The sequence below is a fragment of the Theropithecus gelada genome, chromosome 17 (genome assembly GCF_003255815.1).
Source record: "Theropithecus gelada isolate Dixy chromosome 17, Tgel_1.0, whole genome shotgun sequence".
Classification (NCBI taxonomy): Eukaryota; Metazoa; Chordata; class Mammalia; order Primates; family Cercopithecidae; genus Theropithecus; species Theropithecus gelada.
In genome coordinates this window covers 49,825,619-49,841,927 of record NC_037685.1, presented here as the reverse complement: position 1 = coordinate 49,841,927, position 16,309 = coordinate 49,825,619, and the positions used below count along the sequence as shown (strand labels likewise).

General features: G+C 41.0%; 1 protein-coding gene across 16 annotated transcripts in view; it reads right to left on the bottom strand.

Moving 5' to 3' along the window:
• ARHGEF7 (Rho guanine nucleotide exchange factor 7) overlaps nt 1–16,309 on the bottom strand; it is a 179,901-nt gene that overhangs the window by 133,284 nt on the left and 30,308 nt on the right. For 6 of the 16 annotated variants that reach the window (XM_025364132.1, XM_025364129.1, XM_025364125.1 and 3 more), the window contains exons 1-2: nt 10,983–11,051; nt 10,713–10,799 (exon numbers count right to left, since the gene is read on the bottom strand). The exons of 1 other annotated variant lie outside the window; for it this stretch is intronic. Coding sequence is in view for 4 of the 15 variants with exons in the window: in XM_025364119.1 (XP_025219904.1) it covers nt 5,625–5,687; nt 10,713–10,799 (150 nt within the window). In the remaining 11 variants the exon portion in view is untranslated. Of the gene's footprint in view, nt 1–5,624; nt 5,688–10,712; nt 10,800–10,957; nt 11,058–16,309 lie in introns of those variants that run through there. 9 more of the 16 variants (XM_025364120.1, XM_025364121.1, XM_025364126.1 and 6 more) reach the window with 4 other exon arrangements.

Sequence of the window (16,309 nt, the reverse complement as noted above, 5' to 3'; positions counted from 1 at the left end):
CTAAGCCATAATAAGCACTCAGAAAATGCTGCTTACTCCAGTTATTGATCACAGACCTGTAAGAACAATCCCAGCAGGCTGGACCAAGTACACAACTGCAGGGTCCAGCACAAATTGGAGATGCAAAGCTCCTCGTCAAAAAATTCTTAAGAGTTTCTGATGGCAACAGCAGAGCATGAAACCAAGCACAGGGCCCTGTGTGGCAAAACTAGTCGCACGCCCATGAGGCAGGCCCTATCATCAGGTAAGTTCTCCTGAGAACTTGCCCATGGGCCTTGCCAGGAGTTAGCCTAAGAGTATTGCCTTGATGTTGTCAAATACCTCACCTGCATTAGCCACACTATGCAGCAGCATGCCTGTATGAAGAACCCAGCCGGTGGAGTGGGTGCATCTGAGTTCAAATCCCGAATCTCTTCACTGGCTGAGCTGGGACCTGGGACTTCCGAATCACTTCAAGTCTCAGGCGCTCATCTGCTAAGTGGGGAACTGCCATCTTCTCTGCAGGGCATTGTGAGGTTTAAACAAAACCTTACAAGTAAAATGCCTAGACACACAATCTGTTCTCAACAAACTTTGGTCCCATTTCATTTCAAAGATCACTGTATTCCTCCAGGCTCTTAAATAATCTAACTGCAACAGGCAAAACGGGAGCCACTCACAACGGAGCGCTGCGCAACTAAAACGTGGCTAACGCAAACTGAGATGTGCTGTGGCCGTAACAAATTCCAACAAGATTTTATAGACTTAATGTGAAGAAATTAAAATACCTGATATAAAATACCTAAAATAATGATATATAATATGTATATATCAATTACAGGTTGAAGTAATTGTATGGATACACTGGGTTAAATACAATGCATTATTAAAATTAACTTTAGGCCAGGCACAGCGGCTCATGCCTATAATCCCAGCACTCTGGGAGGCTGAGGTGGGAAGACTGCTTGAGTCCAGGAGTTAGAGATCATCCTGGGAAACATGGCAAAACCTCATCTCTACAAAAAAAATACAAAAATTAGCTAGGCATGGTGGCACGTGCCTATAGTCTAAGGTACTTGGGAGGTGGGGGCTGCAGTGAGCCATGAAGACACCACTATACTCTAGCCTGGGTAACAGAGTGAGACCCTGTCTCAAAAATAAATAAATAAAAATTTAAAAATGAAAAATAACTGTTTCACTTTTTAAAAGTAGTAACTAAAAAATTTAAAATCACATCTGTGGTTCCCAATATATTTCTATTGCAGTGCTGATCTAGACAATTAGGACATTCCAAAGATCTTAAATGAAGGGGGAAGTCTAGTTGTCCACACTAGAAAAGCAGCCTGGATACACAGGAACACTTCGTGCTCACCCAGCAAGACAGTACAGCCAGGCACTAAGGTACAAGACAGAGGGCCATCTCTCATACTTCTTGTCACGTAAAATTAAAACACAATTACAGTATCTGAATGGAAATTGTCTTTCTTTAACCTACCTACAAAACGTTCAGGGAACAGTTACTCATTTCTTCTCCTGAACAGTCCTTTTCTTACTTAACTTCCTTAACTAAAGTTCTATATAGGAATAAGCTTCAACAGCTTATTTAATAAATTAGACAATAAACAGTATGTTGTGACCCACCGTTTTATGCTTGGCATCAACAGTACAGAAGGGTGCCCAGCTAAAAAGAATGCCTCAAATATATCTTTGGTGCTTCATAAACCTTCAAAGCCAAGTTTCGGTAAACAGTTTACCTCCTCATCTGTCTGAATCTAGAACAAAACAAAAACAACCCTTGGCTGGGCATCCCATCCCAAACAGACTATAGACTTACTTCTGCTTTTATTGCAATTAATTATTAAGCCTGTATCAACAAGTTTTGAGTTTCAGCAAGTGGTTCCCATGTTTTAATTCTTTCAAAAGTATTAATATTTTTAACTACTCTTGTGTGTGAAATCCTAATCACAATCTTGGCTAAAAAAATCTAGAAGAGAACTGAGCATTAGGCAAAGCAGCATAATAAAAGAATTTGTCCTTTAAAAATACACAGGGAAAATGAGTGTTTTAGAAATAGGTAAGGTAATTTCTCTTCCCAAACCTCTCACTCACTAAATTATCCCAGCTCCTTACAATCCTGGACTGCCACCTGAACTCCTTTTGAAGTCTCTCGACTGTAAAGTGAGAAAATGAAAACCTGCCCTCTCACCTTTGCAGACAGTCTCAAGATGCATTTACAGCCAGTGTGCAGAGTGGCCCAAGAATGTCCCATGCCAGGTTACCTGTGCAACAGCTGATAACACTGTAAATTTCTGGGGTTTTCAACTTTTATTTTCCATTCTAGCAGCTTTTCTTTCACATCCTCTTTCAAAAGTCCAAGGTAGGAAATGTTGAGTGTCTTACATTTATTTTAGTTTGCAACAGCCGCAGAATGTAAAGCACTGAGCAAGATATAAGATAGAAAAGCCAAAATGTTTATCCATAACAGGTTTCCCATCTTCCTAAGGGAAAGAAAATATACAACAGATACAAGACAGCTGTCCACGTGACATCCACAGGACAGGAAGGAGTACTCTCATGTACTGCTACTGGCAAAAGTTCTCTGGAGGCTGTACGGTAGCAGGTGTTCAAAGCCTTTGAAAGTCCCTACGTTTGGCCTTGCAGTGCTCTATCAGGGCATTTGTCCTACAAAGAAAATCAAGGATTAAGGGTGTGGTACAGAAGCGTCCACTGCACAGTTCACTGTTCACAACTGTGAAAACTCAGAATCCACTTCTGTATCCAAAAATGGGGATTATTACCAGGAACTAAGAGGCAGCCATTAAAATCAGTAGTAAAATAATTATTTAACATGGGAAAAGACTCACACTGGATCAAATTAAAGCATGTTATAAAACATTACTATGATGGCACGGATAGTTTAAAAATATATTTACATATTTGCAATGGATAAAAAAAAATGACCAAAAAAGAAATACTAATTTTAACACTGGTATCTCTAGATGGTAGCATTATATGACTTTTTTTCTTCTTACACAGCTCTATTTACTCAAGTTTATAAAATTAATATGAAACCCTGGGTAAAGATTTAAAATATACCATGTGGCTCCAACTACACGAAAGAATAATGCAAATGGTAATAACAGCTAACGTCTCTTTGGCATCTCCAACTTACAAGGCATTGTTCTAAGAGTTTTGCATGCATTCACGTAATCCTCACAACCGACACAAAGGGCAAGCACATGTGATACCCACTTTCCTGATGGCACAGCTGGCGAGTGGCAACGCACGACAGCAACCAGTCAAGGAGTTCGGGTCAGGCACTACATTCCCTACCTCCATACCATCCCCCATCAAAGCAAACACCTGATAATCGTGGGCAGCTACCAGAAGTGAGTAATAACCCTGAGTCAAAAAAGGAGAAATCAACTGAAGATCAAAGTCGCAATTTGATCTAGCTGTGAATGTGCCGAGCTGACCATTCAGCACCCATGCCACAAGTATGCTCTGTGCTACTCAGCATCATGTAAACATGCTCAGAAGTGACATAAGTTGGGATCAGAAGTGTTTTGTATTTCAGATTTGGGGATATTTTCATTATACTTACCAGCTGAGCATCCCAAATCCCGAAAATTCAAAACATTCCAACGAGCATTTCCTTTGAGTGTCACGTTGGTGCTCAAAGAGTTTCAGATTTTGGAATATTTTGGATATTCAGGTTTGGCATGTATATGAGTCCATGTTCACACTGTTATAAAGACATACCCAAGACTGGGTAATTTATAAAGAAAAGAGATTTAAATAACTCACAGTTCTACATGGCTGGGGAGGCCACAGGAAACCTACAATCATGGCGAAAGGTCCCTCTTCACAGGGCAGCAGGGGAGAGAAGAGTGAGAAACAAAGGAGAAGGAGCCCCTTACACAACCATCAGATCTCCTGAGAACTCCCTCGTTATCACGAGAACAGCATGGGGGAAATCACCCCCACGATCCAATCTCCTAGGATTCTACTGGATCCAGCACTGTCCAATAGACTTTTTCTTTTTTGGTAGAGATGAGGTTTTGCCATGTAGCCCAGGCTGATCTCTAACTCCAAATCTCATCTTGAATTGTAATCCCCATAATCTCCTAGGTCTCTCCCAGAGGTCTCTCCCTAGGTCTCTCCCTAGACATGTGGGCATTATGGGGATTACAATTCAAGATGAGATTTGGGTGGGGACACAACCAAACCATATCAGCATGCTCAACCTGTATTGTTAAAACATCTATATTGCCCAAGGTGATCCACCGATTCAATGCAATGTCTACCAAAATTCCAATGGTATTCTTCACAAATATAGAAAAACAATCCTGAAATTCACATGAAATCACACACACAAAAAAAAACCAAATAGCTAAAGCACTCTTAAGTAAAAAGAACAAAGCTGGAGGCATCACACTACCTGATTTCAAAGTGTATTACCAAGCTACAGTAGCCAAAACAGCATGGCACTAGCATAAAAGCAGACACATAGACCAACAGAACAGAATAGAGAGCTGAGAATTAAACTCACGTAATACAGTCAAAAGATGTTTGACAAAGGTGCCAAGAACACCCAATCAGGAAAGGGCAGTTTCAACATATGGTGCTGGGAAAAATGGGCATCTACATGCAAAAAAATTAAATTGGAACCTTGTCCCACAATACATACAAAAATGAACTCAAAATGGGCTAAAGACTTATTAAATGTAACACCTGAAACTATGAAACTACTAGAAATAAACACCATGGAAAGCTCCATGACATTAATCTGCACAATGATTTCCCGGATATGACCCCAAAAGCACAGAAAACAAAGGCAAAAATAAGACAAATGCGATTTCATCAAACTGAAAAGCTTATGCACAGTAAAGGAAACAACAGAATTAAGAGACAACTCACAGAATGGAAAGAAAGTATTTGCAAAGCATACATCTGATACGAAGCTAATATCCAAAATATATTTAAAAACTCAGTAACAAACAAAAATAACCTGATTAAAAATGATGAGCAAAGGACCCGAACAGACATTTCTCAAAAGACATACAAACGGCCAACAGATTAGAAAATGTTCAACATCACTAATCATCAGAGAAATGCACATTAAAACCATGAGAGCATCTCACACCTGTAGAACGGCTATTATCAAAAAGATGAAAGGTGACAGGTATTGGCAAGGATGTGGAGAAAAGATAAGCCTTGTACATTGTTGGTGGGAATGTAAACTCGCAAAGCCATTCTGGGAAACAGTATGGAGGTTCCTCAAAAATCTAAAAACAGAATTATCATATTAGCCAGCAATCCCACTACTGGGTATATACTTAGCCAAAGAAACTAAAATCAGTATGTTGAAGAGATGTCTGCACTCCCATTTTCATGGCAGCACTATTTACAACAGCTAAGATACAAAATCAATCTAAGTGGCCACTGAAAGATGAGAGAATAAAGAAAATGTGGGATACATACACAACAGAACACTAGTCAGACTTTTAAAAGAAAGGAAACCCTGTTATTTGCAACAACAATGAATGAACCTGGAGAACATTATGCTAAGAGAAAGCAGGGCACAAAAAGACAAATACTGCACAATCTCGCCTAGATGCAAAGTGTAAAAAAGCTGAACACACAGAAGGAGAGAAGAGAATAGTGGTTACCAGATGCTGAAGAGGCTGGGAAGGAGGGAACAGGAGCTAGACAGGGAAAGGGGAGATGTTAGTCAAAGAGTACAAATTTCAGTTGGACAGGAGGAATAAATTTTTGTAATCTATTGTACAGCAGGAGACTACAGTTAACAATAAAGTACATTTCAAAATTGCTAAAAGATGAGATTTTAAATGTTCTTACCACAAAGAAAAAAGAAGTATGTGAGGACATGAACGGATATGTTCATTTCCCTGACCTAATCACTCCAAAATGCATTCATATGCCATAACATAATGTTGTTACTCCATAAATACATGCAACCATTTGTCAATTTAAAAACAAAATATAAGAATTAAAGAAAAGAAACTGGGTATGAGGCAAGCTTTATGTGACTAGCTGGTCTACATTTCATGCTCTGTTGATCTGAGAGACCAAAAAACCAACCAAAAATTTCCAAGGGTGAGGATGAGAAAAGAGCAGATTTCTGTTCTGAACCACCTGGGCCTTTGGATGCTTTCCACTTTTCCAGAAAAACAGTTAAGTAAATGAACAGCAACTGTGAAACCTGCAGATAATTTTAGTATTAGTTGCTGTGCCAAGGAGCTGGAAAGATCAATTATTAATATATTAGGGTTACCATCCTTATCATATCAAACAACTATTTCAGAAATGGTCTGTGAGAAGAAAGAGCTGTGGTTTGCTTACACTTGACAAATTGGCTTTATTCCCTCTTGGCAACTATGAGAACAGGCTCACCCAGTTTCATCTGAAATGTTTTGTTTTCCTCTCAAGTAGTGATGGTAACACTGTATGTGAATCCAGTCAATTCTTAAGCAAAAAAAGCCTCATTAATATCAAACCATCCATCAGGATTACCCTTTTCTATTACGTATGAATATAACTATCTAGAACAGTAGACATCTTTCAAACAGAACTAAGTTAAAATCCATAGCTTTATTATAATTATTTTGTTGCTAATATTCCTGAAACCACATTATTAATGTGAGCTTCAGGATGTACCATTTAAACAACTGGAATCTTATATTCTTAACTTTCAGCTCCTGAAATAAAAAGCTGGTAAACATGTTACAGGTGTGATGGCTTTCACCAAACACAGCTTTCTCCTAGAAACATAAAATCTGCTTTTGCCAGTTACATTTCACCTGCTTCCCTAGTTGTCAGATGCCTAATCAGACAAGGTTGTATAGGATGGGAACAGCTTGGAAGCTAATTCATTATGACCTTTTGAGTGAACAAACAAACATGCACACACACACCCCCTACAGCAGCCACAACACTTGAATCGGAATTCCACAGTAAAGCAGCAAAAAACTGGAAACAGAAATCACTCTGAATTTCTCTGTAGCTATTTACCTAAGAAAATGCAAAGAAATGTCCTATCCCTTGCTTGGTTTGCCTCAGTAAGTTACTTATCCCCAAGTGAAATTCTACAAACATAATCATCATCATTCTTTTTTTTGAGATGGAGTTTTGCTCTGCTGTCCAGGCTGGAGGGCAGTGGTGTGATTAGTAGAGATGGGGTTTCACCATGTTGGCCAGGCTGGTCTCGAACTCCTGACCTAAGGTGATTCACCCGCCTCAGCCTCCCAAAGCGCTAGGATTACAGGCATGACCCACTGTGCCCAGCCAACATCATCATCATTCTTATTAATAATTATTATTTTGGTTGTTTTTGAGATACAAATAGAAAAATTGTGTGCCTACGGATTTTTGCCCTAACTGGGAAAAAAAAAAAAAAAAAATTTAAGCATGCCAAGTAAAAACGTTGTAAGAAAATGAAGTCATCCAAGTTGCACTGCTTTCCAACACTAATTAAATTTTTTTAATTTTCCAAATTTCAGAGTTTTCCAACTTAAAACCTAGTGCTTCTCAAAGTTTACCAATAAATGCAACTCACACAATATTCCTTTAAAACCAATTTATAAAAATATTTTCATAATCAGAACAATTGGGGGGTAATATCTGATTTTCTACAGGTAATTAAGGAAGGTATGCACCAAAATAGCTGACATATTAACCAAATTTACTTCCTTTTTCCCTTTAACGAATCTTAGCAGAGCTTAAACTGACAGTAAATAAGAATATATACACCAAAAACAATCTGTTAGAAACACAGTTCAGTCCAAACTAACCCCTGGAAGAAAAGCACCTTGACATTTACAACTACAGAACAAAAGCTAATCTAGAATTTAAGCTATCAGTTTTAAGTTTTGTGTCTGTAATTTCAAAACACTTCTTATCAATTTCCCACCTCTCAGAATTTTGTGAAAATGAAATGTGTAAATCCTACAACATATTTCACAAGTGCAAGGCCCTTCCCTCCTCACTCTCTAAGCAATTCTCACACACTGGGAAATTGCTGCACTGTGGCCCGCAGGGCAGACGACCAAGTCCTTCAGGGCCCAGCCCTGTCCCTTCACATCAGCTTACAAGGCTGGTAGCCAGAGCTGGACGCATACCGTACAGAATGACCTCTCAGGGAAACTTCCCAAAACACAGTGACTGAACAATTTATCAGGTTTTTCATGTGCTGTTCTCATATTTTCATTTTTATTATCTCCTAGGTAATTACAAGTGTGACTCACACTAAGCTTGAAAAAAGGTAACATTTGCCTCTTGTTTAAATTTACTGGAAGAGATATCCACTCTTTAAAAACAGGACAAAATAAGTCAAAACTAATTTTTTACTTTAATGTGAAACTCACTTGCTATCAACTACAACTTCAAGCTCATTCTGTGAGTAACAAATATTTATTGAAAGCCTATTATGTGCCAAGCACTATTCTAGATGCTTGGGATACGTTAAGGAAATCTCTCTTCCAGAGAACCTTCAAAATAACTCTTAATTATAAAAACAACAGTTACCATACGAAACGTCAGCAGCAACCTTTGGAAAACTAAAAATGGTAAGTTTTTAACATTCAATTTACTTTTTTTTTTTTTTTTTTTTGAGACGGAGTCTCGCTTTGTCGCCCCAGCTGGAGTGCAGTGGCAATCTCGGCTCACTGCAATCTCTACCTCTGGGGTTCAAGGGATTCTCCAGTCTCAGCCTCCCGAGTAACTGGAACTACAGGTGCGCACCACCATGCCCGGCTAATTTTTGGTTTTGGGTTTTGTGTTTATTTTTTTTTTTTAAGTAGAGATGGGTTTTTGCCATGTTAGCCAGGCTGGTCTCGAATTCCCAGCTTCATGTGATCCACCCACCTCAGCCTCCCAAAGTGCTGGGATTACAAGCGTGAGCCACTGCGCCCAGCCTCAATTTACTTTAAAACAAAACTTTCTTAAAAAGTCTTACACCAAAGTCAGATAATCTTAATGTGCAAATTTAGTTTCAAAAGTATGTTAAACATAAATAAAACTCAGTAGTTTCAAGAGGGTAATATGATAAAATCCCACACAAAGGTCAAGAAAAAGTAAAACTTGCCACTAGCAAGGCACCTTATCACAGCCAATAAGGCAGCTGGATTACAAAATGACAAAGCTGATACGACGAAGGGTATCAGGGAAAGACTACTGAAACACTGTCTTTTTTCCCTTTGAAAGAGCCCTAAGTTTCTTGGAATCTCCCCTAGCACTTTCACTTACGTGTAATAATTTCCTTGCCAACATGAAATACTACCAACAATAAATGTCTTTGTGTTTACAATCATAAACAACGCCAGTAATACTTTACGAATTCCTGTATGTCTAATTCAATTAAATAAACTTTCCATGTAACCTGCCCTCACAGATTTGATGACTTCTAGGTTTTCCGAGAAACCTATAGCAAAAGACTATCCTTCAGGAAGGGAAATCTCTATTGGGTTATCCTATGTAACAGGTTCTACAAAGATGCTTTCATATACAGTTGTCCCTTTTTATCAGCAGGGAATTGGTTCCAGGATCCCCATGGATACCAAAACCCTCAGATGCTCAAGTCTTTTATATAAAATGGCATAGTCTCGTAAACATTAAATCACCCCTAGGTTACGTACACTACCTAGTACATTATAAATGATATGTAAATAATCATTATACTGTGTTGTTTTATATTGGTTTTTTTAAATTGGTTTCCCCCTCCTCCGATATTTCCAAGGCTGACTGAATACACGGGTGGGTAACCTTGGATACAGAGGGCTGACTGTACTCTTATCTGGGAGCTTGATATTGCCCATCTCAGTTGACAGATAAGAAAACTAAGGTTAAGAGTGACAAAGTGGCAACATAAAAATAAAAGGGAGGACTTAAGTACAGGACTGACTGCAACCGCTTGAGCAGATCCCAAGAAAAGCAAAGCTAGATTTCTGTATTTAAAGCGCTACCCCAAGTGTAGGAAGAATCGCAATAGTAAAATAAAATGAAAGAGTTAAATTCCCAGAAACTGCCACTGAAAGACTGAAAAGACAATGTTTAGTAAAGTGACACAATATTTTACAACAGGGAATCGAGACCCCGCCCAGTATGTTCCCCGAAAGCATGTTTTATAAACCTCAGATACCGGTTAATGTGAATTCTCTAACCTAAACATTAAGTGTTGAGGGTACGGAAAAACCACCGAATTTCTGGTCTCAGATAGAAAAAGCAGAGAAAGAAGTGCGGCTGAGAGAAGCAGGCGGAGGGCTGGCCCATTTTATTTCTGCACGACTTTGCCTGATCACCTGCTGAGGATTCTAAGGCCTGACCCAGACCTAGATGCGAGCCCTTAGATGACAATCTCTAAAAGCAGAGCTCAGGCTGAGGCAGGTGCCAAGAAATCGGCTCACACCCCTGATAAACGGTTGTTGAAAATGTGTGTCACCTGCACCACCAGCGACCAGAACCACTCTTCCTCACTGGAGCAAGGGCGATGTCTGGGGTTCCACACGCAGACTCCACCCTGCCCTGAGGGTGGCCCGTGCGCCGCCTCCTCCCGGCCGCTACCCAAACCCACAACGCCCCGTTCCACACAACCCGGACCCCCGAGCGGCCGGGCAGGGTCGGACCCGGGCGCGGAGGAGGCTGGAGGTCCGACCGGAGCGAAGCGCCCACCCCGGGCCCAACCCCTCCCTCGGCCCGTGGCCGCCCGCGCTCACCTCCAGGCGCAGGGAAGCCCCGCAGCCACGCAGGAACTCGCGGATGTTGCTCAGGCACTCGCTCTCGCTCCGGGGCTCCGGGTAGACCTGCAACACAGAGCACAAGCGCTGAGCGCCGTGGCCGGCAGTGGGGAGACCGCGGACAAGGCCAAGCGACGCCCACGGCCCGCGCTCCCAACACAGCGGGCGACGCTGGCGAGCCGCCCCCGACGGCCTGGAGCGAGCCCGCAGCCACAGACGCCAACCCGCTCAGCCGCCGCTTCTCCTCACCCTTTTTTCTTCCTCCGGGGCTGCACCAATCTCTGCCTCTTCCCGCACCAGGAAGTGAGTCCCGGCGCCGGAAGTGACGTACTCAGACCGCGCCCCCGCCGGCCTGCGCGGGACGTCTTCCGGCTGGGGCTGGGTCTTCGCCCCAGCGGACGCAGCCCACCCGGCTTACCCGGCTAGCTGCCACCTCCTCCGGCCCAGTGCTGGGCCTCGGTCCGGTAGGCGGAGCCCACTGGTTGGCCCCACACGCGGCCACCGCCGCCTCCTCCTGTCCAGTCTTCGGCCTCGGCCCCAGCCCCGCGGACGCAGCCGACGAGGCCCGGCCCCGCGCGCGGCCTCCTCCCTGCTCCAGGTCCTTGGCCTGGCCCCGCAGACACAGCGCACCCGTTGGGCCCCAAGCGCAGACACCGCAGCCTCTTGGCGCCCGGTCCTCGGCCTCTCCCAAGTGGACACAGCCCGGCCCAGAGGGGCCCCAGAGAGTTTGGGCGGCTTGAGTAACCCCTGATTGTTGGGAGAGAACCTGGGATTTCTTCCCTTCTTTCTAACCAAGGCTCATGGAGAGCGCAGTTACAATTCTAATGCGGTGACTTAATTAAGCAACAAAAATTATGCATGTTGGGATTAAGGTGCAGTGTTTTCTTTCCCCAAGTATATCCCACGTGCTTCATGAATGATTAACTGAAATAGACAGTTAACATGAAAACCAGTAAGTCAGCTGAGAAGAAATTGTGGATCCCCCGCAGTCAAGGAGCGCAGGAAGGCGCCTACAGACTCCCTGGTGCTTTAGTCCAAAGTAGAATTGTTAGGGCCACCAGCAACACATGTAAGGTGTTTGGACCTTTCCCACGGCAAGAAACTAAGGAAACCAGAAACAGCACCAATTACTAGAAAATTTTAAGAAGCCTGAGGCATACGAAAAGCTGTTTATTTTGGTTTTTACTCCAAGGATTATTTTAACTGTAAGAAAATTTCTGTTCCAAATTACATGTGAAGACATTAAGCGTTGACATTTAAACTAATGCGTCATCTAGAACTCTAGCATTTGAGGACATTAAAGGCATTTTTGTCCTGTACTGTAGGAGAAAATCACATTTCACCAGGCTACCCTCAGGAATACTGTGGTTTCATTTCATGGTGCTCAGGTGTTTTAAAATTATACATCAAAACCAAGTGTTCAGCAATGCCAAAAGAGATGAAATGAAGCTTTTTTTCTTTCTATAGTTGAAAAATTCCTACAAGCAAGTGCTGACATGTTTCCACCGAAATTGTACATTTTTTCAGTGGAATGGCAAAAGCAAAGCTGCTTCCTAATCCATTTTGTTCTCTTTAAAATAATTCTTAAAAATGATCACATATGTAGGTAATACTTTTTTTCTTCATAGTTTTAAATAGTTGTAAAGGATGTAATTTCTGACATTCTGATGACATTTTAAAATTAAACCATTGCATCCTTTATTAAAATCCAATAGAATCTAAATGTAATAGAAACATAATACCCATTTCTCCATCTAAAAAGTTTCTGAACAAGTCAGACATTAATTCTTTCTCCTTTAATTCATTCCACTTCACCCAAAAAGTTGTATCCTCATAAAATCTATTTTTATGCTTGAAACGCACTCTTTTATGACAAGTGACCTCTACAAATACAGTCAATCATCATTCAAAGAGTCTGTATTTATGAACTCAGCTACTTGCTAAAAATTACGTGTAACCCAAAAATCAATACTTGAAGCACTCTCTCAGTCATCTATGACACATGCAGAACAGTGAAAAATTTGGATCACCTTATGTACACGTTTCCAGCTGAGCTGGTACAAGGCCATGCTCTGCCTTCTTTTTTCAGTTCTCATTCTGTAAACATACGTCCTCTTCTCAGTCTACTTAGTGTCACTTTTTCAAATTTCCGTGCCTTCCGATGGTAATTTCTCTGTTTCAAATGGCCCCCAAGCGTAGTGCTGAAATGCGGTCTAATGTCCCTAAGTGCAAGAAGGCTGTGATGTGCCTTACAGAGAAAATACGTGTGTTAGATAAGCTCCGTTTGGGCATGAGTTATAGTACTGTTGTCATGAGTTCAATGTTAGTAAATCAACAATATGGTACATTCACAAAAAGGAAGTGGAGATCTGCTGATCTGTACATGAGGCTGCTCCAGAAAGTGCTCAAGTAACATCTATAGTGCGTGATGAAGCTATGGAAAGGATGGAAAAGCAGCTAAATTTGTGGATTCATCAGACGACAACCAATAAAAAAAAAAAGTGTAGTGGGCAGTATTGTTGTGAGACTGAAAGTCAAGGAAGTTTACAGCCATGTTACCCAAGGTCAGGAAAATGTTAAACCCTTCTCAGCGAGTGCAGGCTGGCTGGAACGTTTCAAAAGGCGGTACAGCATGAAATCAAATTCTAAACTTGCAGGCAAGGCAGGTTCTGCAGATAAGGAGGCTGCGGAAGAATTTTTAAAATGTCTGCTAAGTGTTATACGTGAAAAGGGTTAAAGGGTTATGTTGAAGAGCAGGTTTTCAATGCTGATGAGACTGGCTTGTTTTATAAGAATGTTGGCATTCTTATAAAACCTATGTAATGCAAATGGTCATGCAAGCCCCTGACTTTATAGCATTCAACCTTGCTATTGTGCGCCAATGGCAAGGGCGACTTCAAGTGCAAACCTCTGATGGTGTACAGAGGCCACAACCCATGAGCACTTAAAGGGAAAAACCTGAACTGCATGCCAGTCCATTGGAGGTAAAACAGAAAAGCAAGGATGGTATCTGAAATATTCTGGGATTGGTTCCACCACTGCTTCATTCCAGAAGTTGAACGATATCTCCAGGGCAAAAACCTTGCTTTCTGGGTCTTATTAATTTTGGGTAATGCCCCAGTTCATTGCCATGACGAACTTGAAAATGTTCACCCCAACATAGAAGTTCTTTTCATGCCCCAATACTGCATCTCTCATCCAGCCCTTCAGGGCATAATACAAACTTCCAAGGCACACTACATGAGGGAACTTTATTGTAAAGCTTGTGAGGCTCTTGATGCCAACAAGGAAGCCAGCATGATAGACTACTGGAAATCACTCACTATACTCAGCATTGTTGATTATGTTGGCACAGCCTGGGACAGCATCAAGCAGGCTGCTGTCAATAACTGCTGGGAAAACATGTGGCCAGACTGTGAAAACTTTTCAAGGCTTTGAAAGTGTTTCAGAAAATATAAAAAACAATGTAAAAAAACATAATGCATATTGCACGGCAAATAAATGGAGAAGGTTTCAACGACATGAAGGAAGAAGATGTGGAGGAAAGTTTGTCAGAGAAGGCAGCAGAACCCACAAACAAAAACCTGGATGAGAGGACAAAACATGGCAGCAAAGTCAGTGACAAAAGTCACCCTAAGACTCCAAGAATTGTCCCTCTCACAGCAGCCAAAATATGAGAATGGAATTCTGCCTTGGAAAAAATTTTCAATGACATGGAAGAATGTGACCCTGTACTTGAACGTAGCCTCACATTTAAGCGCCTCACTTCCACTGCATTTATCCCTTATTCTGAGATGCTTAAAGATTTGAGGCGAAAAGCCAGGCAGACAAGGCTGAACCAATTTTTCTAGCCAGTTTGAGAGAGAGTCGCCAACACCATCAACAAGTTGCAAAAGACAAACTCCTAAGGTAGCTCTGCCAGATCACAATGTGCTGCCGTTATTGACATCTTCCTCTGGTGCAGAGTAAATTCCACCAGCCTCTTTTGATTTTCATGGGGCAAGCTAAGGTTGATAGGGTAAACCACAGTGCACTCACTGACCATCACACATCCTGCAGCTCCATCCACAGTAAGACTTTAGTTAATGTGTATAAAGCTTTAAATGCTCAATCTTCACTTAATGCTCTTTTCAGGACTTTATGTATTTGTTATTACTGTGCTATACAGTATAAAGCATGTTCACAGTATTCCGTGTTATGTGAGTACTGTATATGTGTACTGTGTGCATGTGTATACTTATGACTGACAAACTAATACAATCATAGCAGTACATAATGCTGTAACTGAAACATTGTTTATTATAAAGAAATACTGCATATGATTAATTGTAAGAAATTTATATTAAATAAACTATCTTCAAACAAAAATACACATAAAACAAGGTTATGTATTGATTGGTTGGCAAAATGTGGTCAGTCTTCATGGATCCTAACGCTGTATTTCTCCTCAGAGCAATGTTGCATTTGTCAGTAATTCAGTGATCAAGGTAACTTTCTAGAACGTAACTACCACAAATAATGATAACTGACTCTACATTTAAGAGTATTAAACCATAAGAATCTAATTGCTATGATTTTTTTCTGAACTGAGTTAATACAACTATTATGAGTACACAAATGATGGAAACAATATGTTACAGTTTTTATAAATTATTACATATAAAAAGCAAAGTTTCATCTGGAAATGTATTTCTTTTTTTTCTTCTTCTTCTTTTTTTCAGAGATGGTGGTCTCACTATGTTGCCCAGGCTGGTCTTGAACTCCTGGGCTCAAGCAGTTCACCCACCTCAGACTCCCAAAGTGCTGGGATTACAGGCATGAGCCACTGCACTCAGCCAGAAATGTTTTTTTTTAATGAAATATATAGGGCTTATTTTTTAGTTTGTTCATTTACCCATGAATGACTATCACTTTTTGCTGGAGTGAGGTATGGTCTAGCATCACTTGTTTTCCTATCTTGGAGGATTTTTATGCAAACCCTGAAAAACTTTGTTCACAAAAATAAATACATGAAAATAGAAGGAGTTTTGTTGTGATACAACTTAACTCTTTAAAGCCTTCTGAGTTACATGGACAAAGTCCAAATATGGTCTCTCATAAGTTAAAAATGTTTTAAATCATTTATTAACAACTTCATTAGGTCTCCTTTGATTTCTGTGAAAGCTAGGAAGTGGAAACCACTGAGTTGCAAAATTTCAGTCGTTAAAGTCATTGACTTCTTAATACCATCAATATTTCTAATTGTCTCTTTGTTACATGGCCTGGAAGTTTTCCATCTTGCAACAGTGCACCTCAGGAAGATGACAGGTGCAAAGTCTGCCTTTCTGTATGAAGTGGGAGAATGGCCACTGTGAGAGGGGAGATGGGATGGCCAAGCCAGCTTCATGTCTTCCATGGCTTCAGGTACCTTCTAAGGCTAGTCAGTTTTAGGTGACTGTGTATGTAAGTTGAGGGTCTGGAAGTGGATTCCTTTAAAACCATCCTGTGCCTGCATATCCCTTGAAAAATATTTCTGTACATGTACATGGGTACCTACCTGTAGCAAGCTAAGTCAAAGAACACTGTACCTAAAACAT